The sequence below is a fragment of the Corvus brachyrhynchos genome, unplaced genomic scaffold, assembly GCF_000691975.1.
Source record: "Corvus brachyrhynchos isolate BGI_N302 unplaced genomic scaffold, ASM69197v1 scaffold83, whole genome shotgun sequence".
Taxonomy (NCBI): domain Eukaryota; kingdom Metazoa; phylum Chordata; class Aves; order Passeriformes; family Corvidae; genus Corvus; species Corvus brachyrhynchos.
In genome coordinates, this window is record NW_008238464.1 from 2942023 (window position 1) to 2967261 (window position 25239).

Here is a 25239-nt window from a genome sequence, read left to right on the forward strand (position 1 = left end):
CAGAAGCCCGGGGAGCCCCTGTTCTTCGCAGCTGCCCCTCGGCACTGAGCCTGGCGGGTCACCCTGCCCGGGCCGGCGGTCCCTGCACCGCCCAGGAGCCACAGCCCCTTCCAAGGGAATCATTCCAGGAATACGTCGCAATTTAAATGAAGAGTGTTGGAAAATGATTTCTGCCGTGCCCGCTGAGGGATGCCAGCGTTTCACAGAAACACGGCTATCGTGAGAGTCGCAGTACTGTCACTACAACCCGACGGGGCTAACCCGGCTCTTCCACACTGACTAGGTATGTCCAGCGAAGGAATATATGTATTTGTTGTCATCATTTTTTTCTAGATCAAAAGTGAGGCACTTGATTAATCTCTCTAGAAGAGGCATGGCATACCTTGCAGTTAATAGAAGCATTTATGGGAATATGAATATATGTATATATTTATGCATTTTTTATGATTTGAAATGTTCCTAGGCTTATGTACCAGAAATAGGGTGATCCTCTGATTTCCTGTTGGTTCTCTCAGTTCTCAGGACTGTTGCATGTTTGAATAAGTTTGTGCTTTTGAATAAGAGATTCAAAGAAACCTGCCACAAGTTTGCCAAAATCAGTGAAACCTGTGATCCTTTGAAGTGCCGAGGAGGCTTTTTTTTTTGTTGAGTAGATCAGCTTTGAAAGGACTAAAAAGCAGATGAAAAGGTGTTTATGCCGATTTAATGAGAAATTTTCATGAAAATTATGCCTACATGCCATCACGGATGCTGTAATTGTAATTTAGATGCGTGTATCATTGAAGACCTCTTTCAGACAGTTGATGGGTTTTTTTAGGGGAGTTGTTTGTAATAATTTTTTTTTAACTGCAATTGATAAAAATATTTCCTTTCAGGGTGAAACTTTATGGACATGGCTTCGCATACCTGGAATTTTTTTTCCCCTCTGGAAAATCTGGGCAAAGATCACTAGAGCTGGTCTGTCCTGAATGATAAAGCTCCACAGGTCGATTGAGTGCTCAAGATGTGGACAGAATGGCTGGGAAAAGGGAGAAATTTAGCTGTTTATCATGGCAGAATGTGGTAGGAAAAACATTTGCAATTGATTCTGCAGTCATATGTATGTTATGTTAATCATTATTTATGTGAATGCATGCACAGAGAAGAGCCTAATTTTGCTATCGTGTCTACCTTCCATAGAAATGTAAATTTTTCATTGTGAGAAGTGAGAGACGAGGAAGTGTCCTCAAAGTAGTCTGTGTGTATGGTTTTACACAAGGCTGTATATATGTTTGCAAGTCTTCTATGTTGACAAAAGAGCAAATTATAAATTTAAATAGAAAGCAAAAACATTGAAATTCTAGCAGGATCCTGGAAGACTTTCTTTTAGGATGTGTTAAAATACTACTTCTGCATCTGCTGAATCTATTGGTGGGACAAAAAACTTCTTGAGAGAGCTTGTGTGAGACAGAACACTAGAGCAAGGTAGTGTTTTAATAGAGCAAAGTTTGTGAAAAAACAGTGATTCAGAGAAGTCATAAAGAAAATACCTGCTCATAAGTGGAGTCTATTCAATCCTGTTTTATCTTTAAATTATTTCCATTACAATATTTCCATCGTTTTTAAAATTAAAAATTATAGATTTTTAGGATTTACCATGCATCACAACTAACGGAAAAATATTACTGTATCCCACAGTCGTAGGGAGGAGGAGAGAGATCCAACAGGCAGGAATTGTGCAGCAAGATTGATTTATTTAATTATTTTACAAACTCTTTTATAGACTTTTTTCTTCATAGTCTAATTGGACAAAGGATCAGCCACCCCCTGGGTGGATTGGCTAAAAATCCTAAACATCCATTGTCAAAATATTTTTCTACTGTACCATAAACATAGTTCTACAAGGTCGCAGGTGTTCATAGTTTATAGAACTTCTGCTAATCTCCTCGTGAGAGAGAAAAGTATCCCACGGGCTTAGAAAGAAGCAAGAAAATTCTTGCTAGCAGCAATATTGTATCCACAGAAAAAGTTGTAGCTTTTGTACAAACACGCATAACCTACCTCCAGAGATTTTAATGTTTTGTGTATTTCTATGCTCAAGATTCTTTCATGGACTCATCCCATCTTAGAGCTAGGCAAGAAAATACCTGCCTGGTAATTTAAATAGAAATTTGCAAGGAGGAAAGAGAAAGGGAAGAAGGGAAGCAGGCTGTGCAAGAAGCAGTGTGGATGACTCAATGCATGGCACGCTTCTGAGTCAGTCTGGTGGAGCAAGACACGACAGCCGGAAGTGTCATCTTTGACTCTAGTAGAAAATGGTGATCAGCTAAATGTATGTCACAACAGGGTGGGAGTTCTCCTGCTCATCCTTCAGCTGGAATGGTTGCACTTGTCCTCTCACTGTGCTGTAAAACACTGTAGTAGGCTGAATAGAAAAGAAAAACCAGTAAGGCAGGTCAGATTAAGGATCAACTTGTCCGAGACATGCCACTAATAGATCCTTCTCCAAACACATTAGGGATCAGAGGACTACTAAAGAGTCCTGACAGTCATTCTCAAGTATATAAGTAAGCATGTAAAGGATAAATGCCTAGATTTTAGGTGAAGAAACATCACTGCTAGAGTCCCAAACAACTCTTCTGCTCAGCGTGTATTTTGATGATAGAGACAGAGGGAATCTGTTTCAGTGGCAGAATTTGCCAATGATACAAAGCTATTCAGGCTAGAATATGGAGGTGTAAATTGCAAAGAATGGCAGAAAGATGTTATGATAGTAAATGACTGGGTAATAATGGCAGAAGAAGATTGTTGTGGAGAAATGTAAAGAAAATTTAAAATGAAAACATATGGCCAAAATCTTAACAACATGTGCTCAACAGCTGACTGAGTTTGCCTCATTCTTGGCACTCAATGATGAGATCTTGAAACTTTACTAGGCTCATGGGAATATCAGGTCAATACTCAGTAGTACTCAAAGAACAAAGATATGGTTAGAAATCACTAGGGGAAAATTCCATAAAAAACCAGTAACTGTCTTAGTTTATAAATCCATAGTGCCTTATGTTTTTAAGACTGTATGCTACAGCCTGTCCTCCCCATCTCAGACAGGCTGTAGCATAACTGGATGCAGTACAGAAGTGGGTAGCAAAAAATGTCAGAATTATGAAATCAGATTCCATCCAAGGGAGGGTTAGACAATCTAAGACTGTAGCTTGGGAAAGGAAGGGGCAGGAAGGAGTGTGCTAGAGATGTAAAAAAATCAAGTGCTTGACAAGCTGAAGTAGGAAATGTTCACTCATTTTTTTTCTTCTGGTGTAATAATTAGGAGCTGTCAGGTAAAACAAGCAGGTAACAGGCTCAAAACAAGTCAAAGGCAATTCCTATATTTCATGGGTCCTCTATTAACTATGTAATTCCTGTATTAATTGTGTAATATGTTAATTGTGTAATGCAAATGTTTACTTTAAATTGTGGAAATTCATATTGGGAATCACTATTTGAAAGTTCTCTTTCCATTTCTGCAGGGAAACACGACAGCAAAAACACTGTTTTCATGTAACATTGCAACAGCATTTCTGTCTTTAATTATTGCAAGTAAGTTTATTGGTGGCTATGGAAAATTTTGTTCTGGAACTGGTTTTTTTTTTCCACACAAGTAGTACTAACTTTCTGTGAATATGGCAGTAATAGTAAAATGTACATGCATGCCAATGAGTTTTTTTACATAGTCCCAAGAGCAGGAACCTCTCTTATAAAACATAATACGTGGTATTTTATGTACTAATGTATCACAGAATCACTTAGGTTGGAAAGGAACTCTTGGCATTATCTAGTCTAAGCTCATAGGGTGAGGCTTTTGAATATCTCTGCAGATGGAGACTGCACAACTTCTTTGGGCATCTTGTTCCAGTGTTTGATCGTCCTTACAGTAAAAAATAGTCTTTTCTTGTGTTCAGATAGAATGTTTTATGCTTTGGTTTGTGCTCATTGCCTCTTGTCCTGTCAGTGGGTAAAGCTGGCAAAGTCTGTCTATTTGTTCTTCGTTCCCTCCCATCAGGTATTTACACACATTGATAAGATCCACCCACACACTCCTCAGACTTTCTCTTTTCTAGGCTGAGCACTTCCTGCTCTTTCATCCTCTAATGAAGTGAGAGGTGCTTTACTCCTTTAATCATTTTTGTGGCCATGTGCTGGACTCTCTCCAGTAAATTCAAATCTGGCAGGTCCTAATGCATCCCAGGACCCTGTTAGCCTTTTTTTGCCATGAGTGAGCATTGGTGGCTCATTATGCTACCCTTTAACCCCATAGTGAATATGTGCCAGTTGAACTCTGCAGTTCTGGTGTCTCCATCTCAGAAATATGGTATCAGAAGAGGTGGAGTGACAGTGTTGTCTGATACAGGATGGCTTCCATATGGGAAGTCTCTAAATGAAGGAGGACTCTGAGTTAGAGACAGAAGCAAGATGGGATGACAGTCTATAAAAATGTAAATACTGCAGAAGAGGCAGATGAGAGGAATTTTACCATTCCTTAAAACAAGAAATGCATGATACTCAGAGAATTTATAAAATCCAGCGAATGTTTTTTCATGCAGAAGGTAAGAGGAAAGAAAGGGGCCGAAATCAAAGTAGTATAGTATTTGTTGTGACCTCTCTTCTGCACATTTGGCACTGGTTGCTATCAGAGACAGGATATTGGGCTAAACAGACACTTGCATGACTGCCTGTGGCAGTTCTTATATAATAACAAAGCAAGGAAGTTTAGATAAATATATTACTGACTTGGGAATGTGACCATGGTATCCAGAGTTGGTGCCTTTTTAGTCATACTACAGGGAAAAAAAAAAAAAGCCCAAACGGAACTCTTGGTGTTGCTCTTTCCTGCATGAGTCTGTGTCAGGAGTAAAGAAAATGAGCTCATTGGTGATTGTAATGACTCCTCTCTAAATGTTCATAAAATAAAGGGTGAGTTGAAATTCCCACAGCAAACTTAATATTTGTACAACACAATCTTTAACTTCAGTGTTCTCTTAGGATGTTTAGGTATCAAAAGCATAGTGTGTCTTAAAGGATTACTCTGACCACAGTTAAGTGAAGTTAAAAAATAAAGACATTAAATGTGAAATTTGTGTGCATGTGTGTGTTTGTGTACATGCCCATGAAACAGAAACACAAGTACTTTAGTAGTTTGCATCTGAAAAAAAACATGCAAGTGACAAGTCTGCTGCAAACAAAGACAATCTACTGAGTGTAAAGATTGCATTCAAAAAACAGCATTTCATTTTAGTGGCATAACTATATCTGTGTGCCACTGAGTAGTACTCTCTCAGCTGTAAAGATAAGGGATTAAAATTGTATTTTTAGTAGCTGACTTGAGAATGGAGGTGAAAACTCCAATGAATTTTATAAATATAATCAGGAAATGAGTTTAGTATATTCGTGTGGGGTGTTTCAGTTTTTCTTTAATGTTTATCTCTTTCCTTTAGAGAAATGTGAAGCCTATGATGTGATGTTGAGGCAAAGTCTTGTGCTTGATGGGCAGCCTCTTGCTATTAAATGTTCACTGGAAAAGAGCTTGAAAAGTGGAGACTACAACTTAACATGGTATAAAGTTGGAAACCAGACAGCTGTGCCTAGAGACAAACTGTCTAGAATTCATCAGGAGAAGAATTTAATTTGGTTTCTTCCTGCAATGTTAGAAGATTCTGGAGATTATGAATGTGTCATAAGGTGAAAATGAAAAAAAAATTATTTTTACAGAAATGAGTTGCAAAGTGAGTAACTTTTAGAAAGCAAATAAAATTTTGAGGGTAAGAGAAATACTAATGAAGAAGAGGGAGTGCATCTACAAAAACTAACTTAGTTTGGGGAAATTAAGACTAGTTTTGGGGTTTTTTTCCTTGTAGGCAAAAGTAAATCTGTTAAAGAAACTGTAAACCCTTTTTCTTCTCTTCTCCAAAAAGAATGCCATACATTTTTGACCTGCAAAATATGCGAAATAGGTTAATTTAATTATGTTCTATTAATTGCAGAAATTTGACAAGCTGCAAGAAAATGTGTACAAAAGTAACAGTTTTCAAGAGGATTGATGGTTTATGCTTAAATGAAAAATTTGCTGTAGAGGAGGTGATATTCACATCATCATCTGCAAAGGTTGTGTGTCCGCACTTGGATTATTTCAGGAATGAGAAGATTATTCAGCCTGTTCGTTGGTATAAGGTGAGAACATGGTGTTTTGTACTGTCTTATAGCTGGCCATTATTTAAAATAAAAATCACTGATCTTTGAGAAGTGGACCAGAAGAACTAAAGATTTTCTGTAAATTGGAGAAAAATGCTTTTAAAACAAATTAGAAGAGGATTAGGACTTTCTCTCTTTTAAAGGTTTTTTTGATTATCAGGGCAGAAATTCAGCTGAGATGTAGGAGTGATGATGAACCACGTACCTCCCAGGTGACATCTGTTTACCTGCCAGGGAAAACCTGCCTTGTGTGGAAACAGATTTACTATGGCACATCTATTAGGTGCTCAATACCGTTCTACTAAATTATTCTGTTTAGTGTTCACTCTCTCTTAAAGGCTCTTTCTGTCACAAGAATGTAGTGCCTTCTGCCAAATTCCTGCATCAGGCCCATGCAGTCCGTATCGTACCAGTAGTACTGAGGTTCCTTAAAAAATGAAGTCTAATTATTGGGTGATTCTTCATTGATGAATACTTTTGCAAATACTGACAACCCACATTTTACTTTCTTTTTTCTCTAATATTGAAAGTTGTTTTCCAAAGGGAATGAAGCTGGATATCTTTAAATTAAAATCTCAGCTGAAGTGAAGAGTGTATTTCTTTATATTCCACTGCCCTCACTCTTCGTCAGCCTCTGCAGGCCATCCATCCTTATGCTGTGGTCCATTGAAACTTCAGATTGTATTAAAGAGAGAAAAACCATGGAAATATACAGTGATATGAATTAACATAGTTCTCTACGTGCTTTTAGGACTGCCAGCTGCTGGAAGGAAAAAGGTTTGCCCTCTCAAACCGTGACCTTATAATTTTTAATGTGACTGTACATGATCGAGGAAACTATACGTGTGAAACAGCATATACCTACAATGGGAAACAATATAACATTTCACGAGACATCAGTCTGATTGTAGAAGGTGAGTAAATAATTTCACTGTGTGCTCTTAACAACTCCAAACTTTTGTCGCTAATTTCTAAAGACTAAAGTGGAAAGACCTAATCTGTGGATTGGAATGCCTAGGGCTACTGTTTTTCACCTAAATGTAAAGGAAATAAATGCTGACTGAGGGTATTTATATTCTGTCTGTTGTTGAAGATCTGTTCCCTTTTTCAAAGTTGCAGTATTGTCAAAGATCTGCTATCCAGACCAGTTGCCTAAGTCCCTGAACAGATGCCCTGTAAGGCTTGGTGGCACAATACTTTCTACTGTGCCCTCTATCCTGCCCATCTTATTTTCTCTTTCACATCATCCTCCTAATGCAAGAGCCTTGCCTGTTTTTTCTGTGTGCAAATATATGCATACATATGTATGTATATAGGTGTGTGTGTATGAATATATATGAGCATGTATCATTCATATATATAATGTCATATGTATATGATATGGATAAACAAAATTGAGGAACATAAGGTTGGATCAAATGAAATGATCATTCTGGTCTCAAAATTTGTCTCTAGAACTTCTCTGTTAATGAAATTTCAGCTTCTACCTCTCAGTAGAGACAAAATCATATCACTCCTTTGCTGCAAGTGACTGGAGGTAGCTCAGTGGTTTTTGAAGACTCCAGCTGAACAAGTTTATACTAATTCAAGGTCCAAATAATAATGCAGACCCATTTTTCAGAAGGAAAAGGGAAGAATACATTCAGGATAATCGTGTATACTTTGCTAGGGGGCTCAAATGAGATGCTTTATGATTTATATGTTTGCTTGGAGGGTGTCGTATATGTACTCTTAATTGTAAACATCTAAAAGTAGTCACTGGTATTATAGTTCCTTATAGATAGCACTGTGGGAAGAACTTTAAGGTACTTAACTAGAGTATAGAAATGAAATTTCCCCTTATGAATAGCAGAAGTCTAAAACAGATGAACTGTACTCTAAAAGTACTTGGCTGCAGTTTGTATCTGTGGGACGCTTGGTGACAGGCTATCCAGACTGTAGACAGTTAATACTCTAGATACTCATACCCTTCTCAGCAGCTGTGTATGCAATATTACAGAGTTTTTATGCCATGGAACAGCCAGACCACCACAAGTGTGTGGAGATTTGTGGCATTACATTTTGGAAGAGATGGAGTGAAGGATAGTTTAGCTTCAAGTCAGAAATAATAACTACCTGAGATGTGATACTTTCAGTATTGAGTGATATTTTGTTATAAAATGGCTGACAACCTTGTCTTTAGTAAGGGGGTGTTTTTAGGTTGTACTTGGGTTATAGAACATAGAACAGACTTAACTGCCCCTGGTTTTCTGAAAAGCACTTTCTTTCTTTTGCTTAGTGACCCCACCAAAAAAGCCTCCAGAAATATTTTACCCAAGAAACAACTCCATTGAAGTGGAACTCGGTAAGTAGTTTTATCTGTCAGAAAATATGAATTTGTATCCTAGTGAAAATGTATTCTCAAGGAGTGTCCTATTTTGTGCTTTCTTGGCTTTATTTTCAGAAAAAACTAGTTCAGTGACCAGCTCAGTTTCCCTATGTTGTTCTCCCAAAGGAGGAATGAGGGGTGAGAGGGAAAGAAATGATGCATGTTGCTTACAAAGGCCTAAAGAAATTTCTCAGATGCAAGGAAAGCTGTAGGGAACCCAAGTGATTATGTGTCATATCTGTTGCTTTTCATCACTGTGAAAGAGATTCTAAGAACAGGTCCATCTCAAATCTGCAGGCAAAGTGATGCCCCAGGGGAAGCATCTTCTTCCTGGATTCAGCTTCTTCCATCCTACCATTCTCTTTCTGGAGCTGCAGATCACTGAGAATATAGACCCTGTGTTAGAGTAACTCTTCTGAAGGGGTTTAGTACCATCCTTAGCTGGTGTGTGTGTGAATCTGTGGACAGAACTGTATAGACTTTAACTAGGTTATGGAAATTAACTCTTTACTTTGTAACACAATTTTATAGGCTCACAGGTTACTGTGGATTGCAATACAACAGGTGCTGATGGGTATGAGGTGTACTGGACAGGCAACGGTGTGTATATTGATGTATTTTATATGAGCAGAATTTTTGCAAGTCCCTATGAGTAAGTATATTTTCAGATAAGAAAATACTGTGTTGGCAACCAAAGTCGAACTTCCTCCCTCTGACATTAAGACATTTAGCAGCATTCCTCCCTTGATTTAAATAGCATTCTTCTTAAAAACTCCTAATGATTGCCTTCTCCGACTTGCTTCCTGCTTTGAAATAGAAACTTGAAGCATAGTAGGCACATGGGCTTCACATGGGATTGTGCTTTTCTTGCTCATTGTAAAAAATCTGTCTTAATTTCCAGTGTTGGGAAAAGGTGTTTTGTTACAGTCCCATAATTGTAATACAGTCTCTTTTGAGCAGGCTCTGGCCTGGCAGAGACCTCTTTTGGTCGGATCAGGCGTGTTCAGGTGCATGATCTTCAGACTGTCTCTTTCTTCTGTGTTCCACATCCGCCTCTCTGAAAGGTTGCAAGAGGACAAATCTGTGCTATACAGGAAAAATTGAGATTTCTAGGTTTAAGAGCATTAATTTAGAGAAATTTAACTGAGATCAGCTGAAGAGCTAATGGAAGACTTAATTGAGGGCATTTGTACTGAAGCTTAGTGGTCAGAAGAGAAAAGGGAGACAGATTTCTGGTGACGAGCTGGGTTTTGGGGGACTTGGACTGAGTAAAGTATATGAAGGGCAAGTGAGAAACAAGGCCATGGTGAAAAGCAGGTTAAATGGAATTAGAAGAAGAGAAATTATACCTGACTGGAAAAACAAACCCAAATTGGAGCAAGAGGGAATCTGAAATTTTCTTAGACATTACAGGCTTTGATCTAAAAATTTCAGGTTTTATTGCCAGCCCTTATGGTGGCGCTGTGAATAAAAAAATGTGATAATTTTTGTAAATTCTGGAGCACTATCTGTTACCAAAAAATCAATTAAGGAAAGAGAATAATGTCCTCCAAGTAAGAATACAGTTGCAAGAAATAAGTTTTCATCATAAAAAAAGGGAGAAATAAAATGTTGAATTATTTGGGTGCTCACCAAGAGAAAACACTATACGAAAGTATTATATTATACATCATAAAGAATTGTAATGCCATAAACTATTGGGCCGTAATGCAGAGATACATGGTCACTGAATTGATATTGTAAAAGCAATGTTACTTTTTGTACTTCCTAGCACTTACAGGGTCATCTTTGCAACCATTAGTCATTTGCACTGGTGATGTTGGTTCATTCATTCCTGTTACAGTGTTCAAATTACTGCAACTCTTTGCTTAGAAAGTGATTCATGTGGGCCTATGTATGCCCTTTGTGATATGTTTCAAGCTTTTATTTTGTGTTTTAAGTGGTAACTAGACTATGCTTTCAGGAAAGAATAGTGCTTGACAAAGTAGACTAGTTAGTTATTTTTGCATTTGAGGTCTGCTGTTAACAAGGTAATGGTGTCCCTTATTTTGCTGGTGGTTAAAAAGTTTAGTTCTCACACTAGTCACATGTCATGGTACACAGCTAACTGAATGTGCTGTATGAGCTTTTTTTCATCCTTGAACAATGCGTGGGGGATAATCTGTGTCTCTTAATGGTGCAGCCTGAGACAACCAGCTGTTATGAGTCTGTTCTGACCCATGGGGGTGAAGCACGCTCTAAATTCCACTCCCTGTGGCTGGAATCACGTTGTGAATTGGTGTTGTCTGCCACATGTCACCAGTTTTGATGTCCTCCCTGTCCCAGAGCTGCTGAACACAAGATGATGCCTTGTCCAGGGCCTCTTTCAGTGTTGTATTCTGTTGTGAAGTATCTCTTTCCATCTACTCTCACAGAGATTGGGAAGTCCATAACAAGAGTTTATTTAGGTTTGTAAGGCATATTTTTGAACTTCAAAATATAGAAACACAGGGGAAACACAGCTGCAGATAAGATAACATCTTGATATCTTGATGCTTTCTAAAGCATATGCTAAATGTCAGTACGAGGAGAGGTCTGACTGTGTTTCTTTCATATTATGTAATTTTTCATCTGTTGTGAAGTGCTGTTGACATTTGCAGAAGGAAATAACCATTGTTGTGCTGCAGATGTCAGAGATGAAGCCATTCCAGAAAGGGCTGTGGTTTTATGGTTTTATTTGTCACCTTTTGGACAGGGGAGAAACTTCTTACGATGGGCGCCCCATGCATTCTGTGAAGCTAATAATTTCAGAAGTGAGCAGTGAAGATTATGAGCAGCCATTTGTCTGTCAAGCTTCAAATGCCTTTGGGCAAGTTGCATCCTATATTATAATAAAACACAAAGGTAAGAAATACTGTTATTTTTGAGGCCTGTGACTATCTTTACTTCCCCAGAAGGTGTTTTGATACCAAATTGTGGTGTATCAAGTTAAAAGAGAACAGAGGTGTTACAATTTGCAGTATGCATGTACCTGTGCGTAGGGAAGGAATCACTATAATATTGTATTTATCACTATTTTAAAAAAAGGTAAATAGAATGAAAAGTGTAATATTCAAATTTGTATTGAATTTATGTGAAAGATCAGATTTGGACAAATTCAACATTTAAAAAAAAAATTTCTTCTATTTTTTTGCAGTTCCCGATATACAAAGATGGCTGACTGGAGGGCTTGTGTCTTTGTTAATTTTAACATTTATTACTTTAATAATCTACAAGATGTTCAAGACTGATTTGATGCTTTGGTACCGTAATTCTGTCTGTGCCCTTACAAGTAAGGAAGGTATGTGAGTGTGACCAAGTAAGTAAGTGTAATTAGCTTATTGATTTTTTTGACCTGCTATTACTTCTGAGAAATAATTATTTAGTACAATGTACATGGAACTTCCATAAGGAATTTTCAGATATGCACAAAGAAATTTTGTGCAGGATTTTTTTTCAGTCATATAGGTAAAATAGATAATTATGCCTGAGGTAATAAAAACTGTGTAATATTGAAGACAATCATAGTGAGATAGGTGAAAAACAACTATAGGTTATTCCAAAATGAGCATGTTGCTTTTTGCGTTTCTGTAGTTTCTTTACATGCAGATTTATGGTCACTCTGATGATGAACAATAGGTGTCAGCAGAGCTACATCCTGTAAACTGGATGTTTAAAGATGTGTATTAAGTATTTATTTTGAAAATCAGACTCATTTGTCAGAGATTAATTTTGTTGGTTTTTTTTCATTTTGCAGTTTCTCTCTGTTACCTTCACTTTCCTTCTAAATCCTGTCAGTTATGATGTTGACATATCAAAGAGAAAATATACTGCTAATTCCATGTTCTGGGATTCTTCTAATGTGTTGTAGTTCAATGTACTGTAGACAAATATATTGGGCAGGTGTGAAAAATTTGAAATAAGTGCAACATCATAGATATATTTCATACCAGTTCTCAGAACTAGACTGTCTGAAGTTCCCCATGTCTTGAAAGTGAATGGATTACATACATTAAGATAGTTAATGTTTACTCATGGCTGTCCTAAAAGTTTTCATGGAAAAGTAGTTTCAACTCCTGGTCAAAAGTTCAGTTGTACTATATTACCGTATTAGAGTTCTAATTAAAAGGAAAAAAAAAAATCAAAGTTTTTAACTTGTTGAGTTAAATCTGACTTTGGCTTGGTTCTTTCAGTCCTGCTTGCTATGCAGCCTTAACTCTCAAAACCTCAGAAGCCTTCTGGCCTTTTCCTCCACCCGAGAAAAGCCCCTACAGGACTATTACAAGAAAGAATTGCCTTTTTTCCACCTTCTCTTGTGGTTAGTCAGAAGTGGAGATAACTACTGTTGAGTTTCTTTCAGGAGAACTGGTGAAGACAGTCCTGTAAGAGGGTATTTCTTAAATGTCCTGGCACCTCTGGGGTTGGGAGCTCCTTCCTGCAGGTCCCAGGTCCTGCATCCAGTTCACATGGGGACTCCTCCATCCCCGTGATGGGACCTTTCCCATCAGATTCTGTCAGATTCTGTGGCTGATCATCTTTATTTTGATTCGTAGAGCATTTTACTTCTGTGAAGTTATTCTGTCAGATGGGTGAAATCATCCCACGTTGCTATTTCTAAACAGTCCAAAATGAAACTTTGCAATGAAGGCATTTTTCTGAGTTTTAGTTTTTTAATAGAAATGTTTATGTTTGTTTTAGATGGTAAAATCTATGATGCATATGTCCTGTACACAAAAAGCAGCGAAGGCAGAAGTGTCTGTTGTCTGGAAACCTTTGTTCGTAGAATACTCCCAGATGTTTTAGAAAAACAGTGTGGATATAACCTTTTCATATTAGGAAGGGATGATTTACCAGGAGAAGGTATGCTTTAATTTGCAGAGTAAACAGGTTGCCTTTTGACACATTGTTCTCAGGTTATAAGTTTATCTATGCAATTTAAAACCACATTTTTGGAAAAGAAAGCTGTATTTGTTTAGTTTTAATGGATAATTTACTCAATGCAAATTTTTTTCTTTTTCTTTTTTTTTCTTACTGAAAATTCTGTTCTGGTGTTGTGATGGTCTGTGCTTTCTTCTTAGTGATGAATGAATGAAGACTTAATAGCATTAATAATGTTGTTGAGTTTTTTTGAATGATATCTTCTGCTGAGGGCAGGAGGAACCAATTTTTTAGTAAGTTTTATGTCATGTAATCGATCACGAATCATGTATCATGAATGGCAGTGTGAAGATCTTGAAGCAGCCACTGCTCTGATCTAGCCACAGCTTCACGTGTGCAATTTTAAAATTAAGAACTTTAATTTAAAAGTTCTTTAAAATTAAAAACTTTTAATTTTAAAATTAAGAACTATTGTAAAGTTTCTTTGCAAACTTTGATTGTTCCTGTGTGCAATTTTAAAATTAAGAACTATTTTCCACAATTGTAAAGTTTCTTTGCAAACTTTGATTGTTCCTTCATCACTTACAGCTGTGGTCAGTGTTGCTGATGAAACCCTTAAGCAAAGCAGAAGACTGATGATTATTTTGGGATCAGAAACATCTAGCTGCTGCCTGTTAGAAGACACCTCTGAGCAACAACTAGCTATGTATAATGCTCTCATCCGTGATGGGATTCAAGTGATTCTTATAGAAATGGGTGAAATACAGGACTACACAATCATGCCAGAATCAATCAGATACATTAAGCAAAAGCATGGAGCTATCCAATGGAAAGGGGACTTCTCAGAGAAATCTTGTTCAGCAAATACAAGATTCTGGAAAAATGTGCGCTATCAAATGCCATCCAGGAAAAAGGTACCTTATTCTGAAGTGTATTTGTTGCCCCTAACTTCAAACAGTTCTGCAGCAAAAGGAAATTAAGAAGCACTTATTTAAATAATAATGAGAAAGTAGTTCTGAATTGGGATGTTTCTTTCACAGTCTTTATATTACAAAGTAAATGTTTTCTTTGAGGAGTAAAAACTTCTCATCCCTTCCATAAATTACACCCTAATAAAAACATCTGTGCAACTTTATTTCTGTTATGGATTTTGGATAGTGACACAATTTGTTGTGTTAGTCTCCATCAGATATTAGAAGTAAACATGGCGATGTTTTAGGCTATTAACTAGTTGTGGTCCACATAAATGTTGTATGAAGAAACAGCTATGAAGTCCCTTCTTTAAAAATTAAAAATGCAGTTGATAAATTAAAAGTCTATTTCTGTCATCAGCATTTTCCTAGTTATTCTGTTCCATTTCTTGTTGCCTTTCCATAATTGTCTGACTTCCTTATTGCTGCAAGAATCTGCACTGTGCAAGTTTTTCTCCCAACCTTACCCTTGCTTCTTGAAGATGTTGGGGAAAATACATGACATAGCAGGTGTATTTAAAACTCACAACACCGAATGTGTTTCTGCTGAACAGTTGGTACCAAATGTGTTCAGCAAATGGAAGGGAATGAAATCCGTGGATTTTTAGACATTTGTTGAACAATTCTGTGATATCTGGTATATGTTTTCTTTTTAAACTTAGTCTCTTGTAATGCTTAGGAAACGAAAATAGTTCAGATTTCTTGAGAATGGGAAGCTTTCTAGACTGTGCTGCTACTCTGGAAACCAGATGTTCTCATGCTGTGTCTCAACTTTGCTAACTGCATGCACAGAAACTCACTGAGAGTCTATCAAAGGACTGTGCTTGGGCTGGGTATACTGGAGAGTGGAAAGTGGCCAGTTCTGAAACATGACCAGATGCTAATGGCAAGAAATTATATCATGTCTACATGTGAAAAAAGAAGTTAGAGGCATGTGGCTATATCAAACTGCTTGGGAGTATCTTGGTATTTCTGGACCCCAATCTACTTTCTGTGTGCATCACTGTGAGAAAATGACATGCTGCTTCCTTTTCAAGGTGGTCTGATGCAGCAGGAGTTTTCATGCTCCAGCTTTGAAGAACATTATCTGAATGCAGATAAGAATTTTGTTTGCTTTTTAAAAATTGTTTTCTGAAGTCAAGTAGGTTCTTACATCATGTTTATTGCCAGGATAGCATCTGTCACTGAATTCCTTTCAGCTGAGTCCCAGAGGTATGTATATCTAGAATATTCTTCATTGGGCTGTATTGATGGGAGAGAAAGCAAAATCTAGGAGTGGGAATATATAATCAAAGGGAAAGATTTCCAATAGCATTTCATGGTACTTTTTTCTTTGTAAAGGGGTAGTAAATACTCCTTACTTCTCATTCTCCTGGCTGTGGGGTTCACAACTGTGTAGTTTTCCAGAGCCTTCACTGACTAGAGGCTTGTTCTGAGGTGTCACCAGGAAAACTGGGAACAGGATAGATCCATCAGATGAAACACTATTGTCCTAGTAAGGGTTGAATCAGTCTTCTTTGGAAATGTGTAATATTTAGGCTGGAACTTTTAAAAATAAATTTAGGGACTTAGAGAATTCAGATAATCATAATTTTCAAGTGTTTAGACTTAGCAGGCTCAAAAAAAGTATTTAAAATTAGTTTCCTTCTTTTTTTAGATTTGTGTTTAAAAACAGGACCCTCTTATTTTCAAGGTAGAAGGAGAAAAATAATAAGGAAAAGATGTTGAAACTGTGGTAGTTCTTTTCAGCTTACTTATTTCATATGCTTTGAAATAAAAAAACTAAACAAACTAATGACTAGGATTTGCAGTACTACATAAAAGTAAATTGATTTGCAATTTGTGCTGGTATTTTTCTTTTTTTCTTTCTGTGAATGTGCTGTTATGATTTCTGGCTGCTTTTTTTCATAGTTCTTTTCAGAGGTTGGCCACAGTATTTAAGATAAGAATTTTCCCATTTCTCCACTAAATGAGACTCCTAAAGACTCTTAAGAGAAGACAGATGATTGTGAGTCACCATTGATTTACCTGATACTTTCTTTCAAACAACCACATTTAGTATGGTTATGTAGACATTTTGAGTCCTTGTGTGAAAGTGAGTGTGAGAGAAAGGTTTTGGTTATCATGGTTGATTGTTAGCTAGCTACTTCAATGTAGCACGACATGAGATGGCTTATCCTTTTATCAGGGGGCTTAATTTTGAAGCTGAATTTTGTCTCTATTTTCTCTCCTTGGAAACTGTTTTTTTTGCAAGTCACATAGGAAAACACACTATTTTTTTTTGGTGGTACAATAAAAGAAATCCCAGAGACAGATGTGCTGGTTGCTCTTTATTAAAAAAAACCCAATAAATCCCAACAACTCCACAAATGATTAGTTGGCTAGAGGTTTGCTCCTGAAAACTTGGCAGCTTCAGAAGGAAAAGGCAAATGCAGTGTAATCAATGGAAGAGTATTTGTTCACCACTTTGTAGTAGATATATTTCAGTTTGTTTATGCCGACAGAGAGCAAAGTCTAAATGGTATGTGGCATAAGATACACTGAAAGCATTCTCTGCACCGTTTTTAGTTTTACAGCCATAACTACATATTCATTCTGTTGGCTTGCTCCTGTCAATTTATTTGGTACTCCAGATTGCACTGTCCTTTCTTTGCCTTGTGATTAACTTGTTTCATATTTGCTAATTCCACTGCATCTTTCCATCCATACTGTGAGGCTGGTGCTTTCTGGGATACTTTTCCTCTGTCATGATTTTTTCATGATCATGTCCTGCTTTCTTACCTCTGTGGTAACTCGTGCTGAGATGTGGCCTGTTTCACGTTCTAATGTACACATCTGTTGTGGTTTAACCCGAGCCAGCAGCCAAGCCCCACACAGCCACACGCTTACTCCCCCACCAGTGGGATCGGGGAGAGAATCAGAAGGGTAAAAGCTAAAAAACTTGTGGGTTGAAATAAAGACAGTTTAATAGGTAAAGAAAAAGCCACACACACAAGCAGAGAAAAACAAAGAATTAATTAATTAATTGTTTCCCATGGGCAGGCAGGTGTTCAGCCATCTCCCAGGAGAGCAGGGCCCCATCATATGCAGTGGTTACTTGGGAAGACAAACACCATCACTCCAAACATCCCCTTCTTCCTTCTTCCCCCCCACTTTATACACTGACCGTGATGTCATATGACCTGGAATATCCCTTTGGTTGGCTTGGGTCACCTGTCCCAGCTGTGTCTCCTCCCAGCTCCCCATGCACATCATCTATGACCGTATTAATTAATGGATAGCGGTTTATGTGATCGGGAGGAAGATGTGCTCTGAGCTCAGAACAAGTTGTTAGGACATAGTAGAGTTGATGCAATAGCCCCAAAGAGGACAGCCCTGACTAGCTTTGCTTTTTTGTTTTTTTCTTTTATCTCTATATTGCATCTTAGGAAGTAGAACAGTGCATGAACAATTTTACATTTTCCCTGTATCTTGGTGGCTTGAACTTCTGCTTGAGGGGTAAGCCCATCCTGCCTCTTGTTCAGACACTACGGTAGCTCAGTGACTCTACTTCCTTTCATAGCTGCAGTTAGCTTGAAGCAGGCAGCATACAGTTAATATTTATGGCATCTCAGCTAAGGAGAGACCTTTTTTCCTAGAAGTACCAAGGATGTATTATGTTGTAGAGCTTCAGAATACATGTAAGTAAAAACAGTGGCTAGCAGCTTTCCTTCAGGGTATTTCCAGGTCTCAGGTTTACTCAGAGATGCTACAACTCATGAACACAGGAGCAATAGCATTTCCTCCTCTCATCTTTACAGTCATTATTCTCAAGAGTAAGGGCAAAGCATGCCACTTGATGTGCATGTTTATTCTCTTTTAATTTAGGATAATATTAACCAGTGCTTGATGCATTTGTTGAGACAAACTGAACATTAGTCTTTAAAAGTGAGCTAGAAAGTAGTAGTAGTAGAAACATTTGCTTCCTCAGCCCACTCTGAGATTGCTTCCCATGTTGAAATCAATTGAAAACAAGGAGTCTGATTTCTGCTGTGCATCAGGGGGCACAGTTAAAATGTACAGCTTATGTGGCCCCTCTGACAGACCACCTGGGTCCCTGTGGCATTACAGCTGAAGCTAGAGCTCTGCTTGGCCCTGACAGTGTTTATCAGAGGTTCCTATTTCACCCTGAAGAAAGATAAAAAGGTCACCAGGTCGTTAAGGTGATTTTTTTTCTCCAAAAAGGTTGATTTTGAATTACTGCTCCAAATCAGGTGACTTAGATGTGTAAATATTTCTGGTTCATTTCTGTTGCCAGATCATTTGATCTTGCCCTAGTTTTTTTTTTTGTTTTTTTTTTTTGTTTTTTTTTTTTTTCCTGGAGCACAGCAGTGGCTGTAGTAGGAGGGGAATTTTGAACACTGTCTCATAATTATTTTTCTTTCTTTTTGATTAAATACTTTCCCTGATGGGCTTTAATTCTGCTAGCAATTATTAAAATCCATGCTCTTTCTTTCCCTTATCTCACTGGCTACATGCATCAGGGGAGTGCTTCCTTTTCCTGCATTGCCTATGGTAACACACCCCAGTGCTGCTTCATCTTGCCTTGAGATTTGCTCTTTTGCACATTCTTTCTCTGTTTAACTAATGTCCCCTGGAAGATGTGAAGAGAACAAGTCCTTAAGGACTTAAGGCTTCTTTCTTTCTTTCTTTGTACACATTGTTTCTAATATCCACATGGTTTGTTTGAAGGCATTTTCTTTCTTTCTTTGAACACATTGTTTCTAATATCCACATGGTTTGTTTGTTTGTTTTCTGGTGTTTTTTCTTTCCTAATATGCATAGCATAACTATTTCTTCTGTGCCATGGAATTGGGGGACTTGGACAAGCATTGAATTTGGAAAGAAATTCAAGCTATCTACTCTTATCCAACCTCTCACTCCTATGGAAGCACACTAAGACTGTACCAGCTGGATCTGTACTTTCTAGGTAAGGTGTGAAACAACTACATAATTTCAAGTGGAGCATAGCAGAAATGGCAGGACAAATGCATCTTTAGGACCCTGAGGTCAGCTCAGTTGGTCAGAGCATGGCACTAATAAAGCCAAGGTTGCATGTTTTATCCCCATATGGGCCATTCACTTTAGAGCTGGACTTGATGATCCTTGTGGGTCTCTTTCAACTCCGAATATTCCATGATTCTGTTTAAAAACACTACTGAGAGGTAAGGGAGTTTATAAATTCTTTTTCTTCTGAAATGGCAACTAAGCAGAGTATTTGGGAGTTACAAAAAATAACATTCATCTGTCTCTTTAAAACAGAAAAAACACTTGGCAGTTAACTCCCCCACATATTGCCTACAGGAGCAAACAGGGAAAAAGCTAAAGAGCTGTCTGGACAGGGACACTCACAGTGGGAAAGAACTAATGTGCCATATGTCCCCCTTCCATCTGTGTATGCTCTCTTCTGGGTCGTGACATCTGGTTCTGCTTGATATCTGGCTCTGATTCCTGTATTTTTAAAGTAAACGGGACTTAATTCTCCTCAGAGACTGAAGAGAATAGACCACATGCTGACTTTTAAAAGAAAAGCCAAGTTTTTCATAAAAATATGTCTCCTCATCCTAGATCTGAATGGCTTGGTACACGTATGCATTTAAATGAGCCAAGGATGTGCCAGCACCGTCTGCTGTCACTTTTACAAAACTGCTAACTTTGGCATATTTGACATTTTCAGAGGGTTGAGCCATGAAGTTAGTTGGGTACCTAAATTAGATGATGAATTGGCTTATTATTAAGGAAAGGATCACATCCAAGAGAGCAGACAGCTGAGGATGGGAAAAGAGTGGGTGTTCCAGGGTGAGGGGTGGTGAGGGATTAATAACATCTGCCATAGAAGCTGGCTGTGGGGAGCCTGAAACCCCTGGAGCTGTGAGCCACACCGGCTTGTGCCGTGCAATGCCTCCACCTAGTGATGCCTGAGACTGAAGCTCTCCCCTTCTGGAAAAAGCCCCACTGTTTATATAAAATCATAAGGAGATTCTGCTGCTAATAATGCCAAGCCACAGCATTAAAGAAAAATAAGCACACCAAGAGGGAGTAAAAAAAAAGAAGATACTTTGACAACTGCCGTTCTGAATTATACTGTAATTATTATTTTTAGTGCTTTTCCTGTCCTTTTTAAGGAATTTAGTGGAAAATGAGATTTGTGGCCTTTGAGTCTGGCCTTAGAGCTGATTGGACAATGGGGAGTAGTAGAGCTCTGTAGAGCTGTGTTTCTTTTACAGCCTCCAGCGTATGTCAATTAGATCTAATTGAGCAACACTTACTGTTAGTTATTCCAAGAAGAAGACTATGATTGGAGACCATCTGGGGTCTGCATTCCAGCAGATCTGCTGTGCATAATGGCTGGAGGATCATTGCCTGCCATATGCTACCCAGGCAGCTGAGAGTTCTACAATTTACTTGACGTAGTGATGTATGAGGATTTAGTAATTTAATTTAGTGATCTAGTCCCCTGAGCTGGGGACAAGTGGATCCAATGGTCACATGATGAGAAAATCTTGGAGTCTTGGATGCTGAATTGTTTATAGGAACCCAAATGGACAGTAGGCCCCTGGAATCCTTGAAGAAGAATTGCCTCAAGGCTGCCATCAGAGAGGAGCAGTCAGTGCGTAATGAAGATCATCTGAAATGGAACATCACAGCATTCTCTGGAGCAGAAAGCACTGGCTGCCTGAAGTGACCAATCCCCAGTTTCTTTGCCTTGGACTGTGTACTCAGATTCCAAGGGACCTTGCAAACTCTTTTTTCCCTAATGATGTTTAGGGATTTTTTTTTAACCCCCTAGTTAATAATCTACAGCCACAGGGTTTGTAAGTTGAAGAGAATTTGCAAAATGGAAGTGATTGGGAGGTTTCAAAGTCTATCTAGGACCTTTGTCTGTTAAAGTATTATTATTATTGTTGTTGTTAATTTTGACATTAGTAATAAGTGCAGCCAAATCAAAAATCCTGCCATGGTTATGGCTCAGGCAAAATGATTCTGAGTACCAGAACTAATGGTGAAGATGAGACTGCAGAAAGTGATAAAGCAATTAGCACAAGAAGGCTGGGGCAGTGTGATTCATAATTCAATAGCTCTCAATAGTACTTGATTTTGTAGTGAGCACTCAGATGGTAATTCTTAAAGCTTTGTAGTAGCATACGCCTTAAGGTACATGAAGGTCCCCTGATGACTGAAGGGTCCCAGAGCCACCCATATGCTCCATGTGTAGACCCTCAAAAATGCAGTACTGCCAAGACTGACGTTTTCTGCCCCAGCTGTGGGAGTCTATGAGCAGTCACTGGTATCCTGGGGTAGGCTAAGAGTTATGGAAGAGAAGGCCTTAGTGGGTTTGGTGATGCTTCAGGAATCTGTGAGTCAGGCCATGCATTTGTTTCTCTTCTTCATTCTATCTCTCTTCCTTGAAACCTACCAGAAAACATGGCCTCTAGCTGGCCTCATACTCGGCATCACACAGCTGTGTCTCAAAAAACAACCACCTTACTCATATGTATGCACTTGTAAATTACAACAGCCCCTAGCTGGAATTGACTAGAGCACTTGGTGGCTATTTCCACTTCTAGAGTAGGTGGGTAGTATGAAATGGTCTTCCATAGGAAAGGAAATGAGAATTGTTGGCCACATCATAATGGGAGTTAAATCAAAGTATGCACTTTGCTAAAGAAAACATGTCATTTTGGAAAATAGCCATATGACTTCTTTCGAAGCTAAATACCATGTCAACTAAGTAAGATGCTAATTGGAAAAAAAAAATAAAATTCTTGTCATGCTTTGAAAAATTTGACCTGGACCTGGAAGCATTATGAAGTCTTTGTGGCCTGGCCTGGTGAAGAAGGGAGGAGATGAGGAGGAATCAAGACAGCAGCACTATACATAATTACTGATTAAGATCATATGTTGAACTTTGAGCTACTTGTGGGACACGTGAAGCAGGAAAGTGCCATTTTATCTTTGTACCTACCCCTCTCTAACCACAAATGTACTTAATATGGACGTATTCATTACTCTTGGCTTTTTTCTTTGACGATAACTCAAATCAGCCTGATGATCTTTAGATTTCCTGAGTGGGGCCACCTCCTGGATCACCATGTTCCTTTTACAAGCCCCAGTGTCGTGGAAATTCCCTTGCCTTACATGCAGAGTGGAATTTTTTTCTTCAGCTAAAAGCTCCTGGTTTGGTGTCAGCAAAGTATATTCAAGCAGTGAGTACAGAGCCCTTTTGAGGTGAGCCGTGGCAGAAGTTATTTATGACCTACACTGAAGAGCTGCACCTGTATTTCATAAAGGAGTGCAGGATATACCCACCTGCAGGTGATCATAAAAGCCTCAGCAAGGAAACCAAGGCTCAGCTGCTGCGAGTCCCCGCGTTCCTCCAGCTGGGGGTTTGTAAGGGCTGGAGGGAGATGTGACAGCTGCAATAGCTCCAGCTGACCTATTCCCTGGGCCAAGAGCTGTCTCATGGCCAAAGGATGAAGCTTGCTTGCAAGGGCTGATGGGGAAGACAGAGGAACAACAAACACTGGAGAGAAGTATGAGAAACGCTCTGCAGAGTCAGGCCAGCAGCTAACCCAGTGTCTCGATTTTGAAAGACAGGTGTCTGCTAAGGAAGGCAAAAGCCTCCCTTGAAGTGGCAGATGTAACCCCTTTCCCTCCAAGTTATTATAATTTTGAAATCAAGGGCCTTTAGGCAAAGATGTGGGAAAATAGGAATAACAGTTCTTTACTATTATATATATAACCAGTCAAACAAACAACAGTAACTATGGCAGTAACAGCAATCAATCACAAACCCAGTGCCAGCCTTCTCGGCTGTCAGGCCCTTTCCCTTCGGGTGCAGTTCCGCTCGCAGCCGGCAGGGGCGCTGGCGGCTCCCGGTGAGCAGGGCAGGTGCGATGGTTCCCCCGCGGCTGCAGGGGGCGCTCCGGAGCGAGCTCGGGGAGCACGCGGCACCGGTGCCCTGGGATCCCGGGAAGGGATGGAGCAAAGGCTTCACAAACCGCTGGGCAGCTGGCCCTGGTGTCTGGCTGGACTCTTGGGAACAGCAGGCTGGAGCAGCAGGCAGACAGGGCGAGCAGGGCTACAGCGTAGCGAAAGCTCAAAGCAGCAGCGGGGCAGGGCAGCCACAGCCCAGCCTCCAGCAGGGCAGGGAAAGCGGCTTTGGGATCCCGGTGTTGTTCCCAGCAGAAAGAAAAACGGCCGAAAAAAAAGAACCAGCAGCTCCTTTCTCTGCAGCTTCTCTCTCCGAACGCTGAGAGCGAACTGACCCACACCCAGGTGAAACAAAGGAGTAGCCAGGCCCACCCCACCCCCAATGGGCAGCTCTTTTGTCTTTCTTAAGTACAGCCATTTGTCCCCTAGCAACATGCATATGGGAAAAAATTCCTTTAACAGGAAAAAAAAACTAGGACTAAACTAAAACCCCAACACTCAGCCAGGCATTCTGTCTCCCAACAGTGGTGAAAGCAGTTGCTGAAAATCAGACTGTTATCTCAACAGCTGCCCCAAGCTGCTGGGCTGGCTCTCATATCTTGAACTCCACTGAAACCCAGGGATCAGGATAGCATTCTGGTATCTGAACCCTGAAGTTTCTTTACAATTTTGCTTATTCTTCCCCTCTGTAGCACTAACAGAACACCACGTGAAATCTGCAGGGTTTTGTGTAGCTCTTTTGGCCTGTGTTGCTCCAGTCTTTCATGGCCTTTCGCTACTGCCTGTAGCAATAGGTATTGAATGAAATTGCATATTTATATGAGATGCTTTTATCATGCTTACCCAGCAAATATTTAGACTTGGGCATGCTGTTGACTTTCTTTCTGGAGAGTGAAAAAGAGGTTTTTGTGCTTCCTGCAATGTCTATTGCTATTGGTGGGAAAGAAGGTCCCTGGGGTGAAGTATCAGAACCTAAACACTGTTCTGTTAGCCTTGAAAACCACACAGAGCAGAGTTTGTTTCCATTCAGACATAATAATGAATTGGTTTCTTGTTATTGCATAACACAATTAACCACATCCCCAGAAAAACAGTAGAGCTGTCTTTCCTTATTAAGGTTACTTGCAACCTTGGGGGTTATTAAAACAGTCAGCTTTCCCTTGAAAACATAATTCTTCGTTGTTTCTTGGTTGGCAAACACTCATGCAACAGGAGTTACAAGACCATGCAGGCATCATGCTGGTGTGGTCATCCAGTGCAGCCAGACATCAGGAAATTGTAACACTATTTTGCTATTGTTCTGGTATGGTTTGACAGGTGCTTATTCCCCACCCTCACTAGTTTGGACTGTCCTTCTGCCTCTGTCTGCCACACCCACTCAAGACTGTCCTGTTGGGGTCCCTTCCCCCCTGCTATGTGGTCCTAGGAGAGGGGCCCTGGGCGGGGAGACACGGGGATTCCCAGCCCCTGGTCAGCCTCATTCCCCATTGGTTGTTTTGTGTTCCCCTGTGCAGGCGACGACCCTCGGGTCCCACAATTGCCACAGTTTCCTCGGCATCCTCAGCCATGCGGCTGGAGAAATAAACATCTCTGAAAATATCTACCAAGAATCGGTCCATATATATTCTTTTCCATGGGCCTCGTTGTCTGATACACATGTTGCAACAATCCCCATTGCAACATTTGGTCAGAGAATGCGAGCAGAATGATCCCTTGGAGGACAGTGACTGTGATTTGTGAGTAAACTCCGGATTTCTCTTCTTGTTTTTGTTTTGCTATTCCATCTCTATGGAGGAACTGTGGAAAAAC

The 25239-nt window shown here is 39.4% G+C and overlaps 1 protein-coding gene and 1 long non-coding RNA gene across 3 annotated transcripts in view; both read left to right on the forward strand.

Annotated features, from left to right (window-relative positions):
* The window catches only part of LOC103617524 (interleukin-1 receptor-like 2), a 25862-nt gene extending 9094 nt beyond the window's left edge, over nt 1-16768 (forward strand). The window contains exons 2-13 of one of the 2 annotated variants that reach the window (XM_017737126.1): nt 4-283; nt 876-1062; nt 3504-3573; nt 5469-5712; nt 6015-6201; nt 6974-7136; nt 8501-8566; nt 9122-9242; nt 11325-11473; nt 11766-11909; nt 13307-13468; nt 14075-16768. In XM_017737126.1, the coding sequence (XP_017592615.1) occupies nt 1015-1062; nt 3504-3573; nt 5469-5712; nt 6015-6201; nt 6974-7136; nt 8501-8566; nt 9122-9242; nt 11325-11473; nt 11766-11909; nt 13307-13468; nt 14075-14466 (1746 nt within the window). In that variant the 5' untranslated portion in view covers nt 4-283; nt 876-1014 and the 3' untranslated portion in view covers nt 14467-16768. The remainder of the gene's footprint in view (nt 1-3; nt 284-875; nt 1063-3503; nt 3574-5468; nt 5713-6014; nt 6202-6973; nt 7137-8500; nt 8567-9121; nt 9243-11324; nt 11474-11765; nt 11910-13306; nt 13469-14074) is intronic. The other variant, XM_017737127.1, reaches the window with a different exon arrangement.
* A 2422-nt stretch (nt 16769-19190) lies between these two features.
* On the forward strand, nt 19191-25031 carry LOC108447374. Its single transcript, XR_001862919.1, has 2 exons — nt 19191-19426; nt 24945-25031. It is a non-coding gene; the product is annotated as an uncharacterized LOC108447374 (long non-coding RNA).
* Nucleotides 25032-25239: the final 208 nt, after the last annotated feature.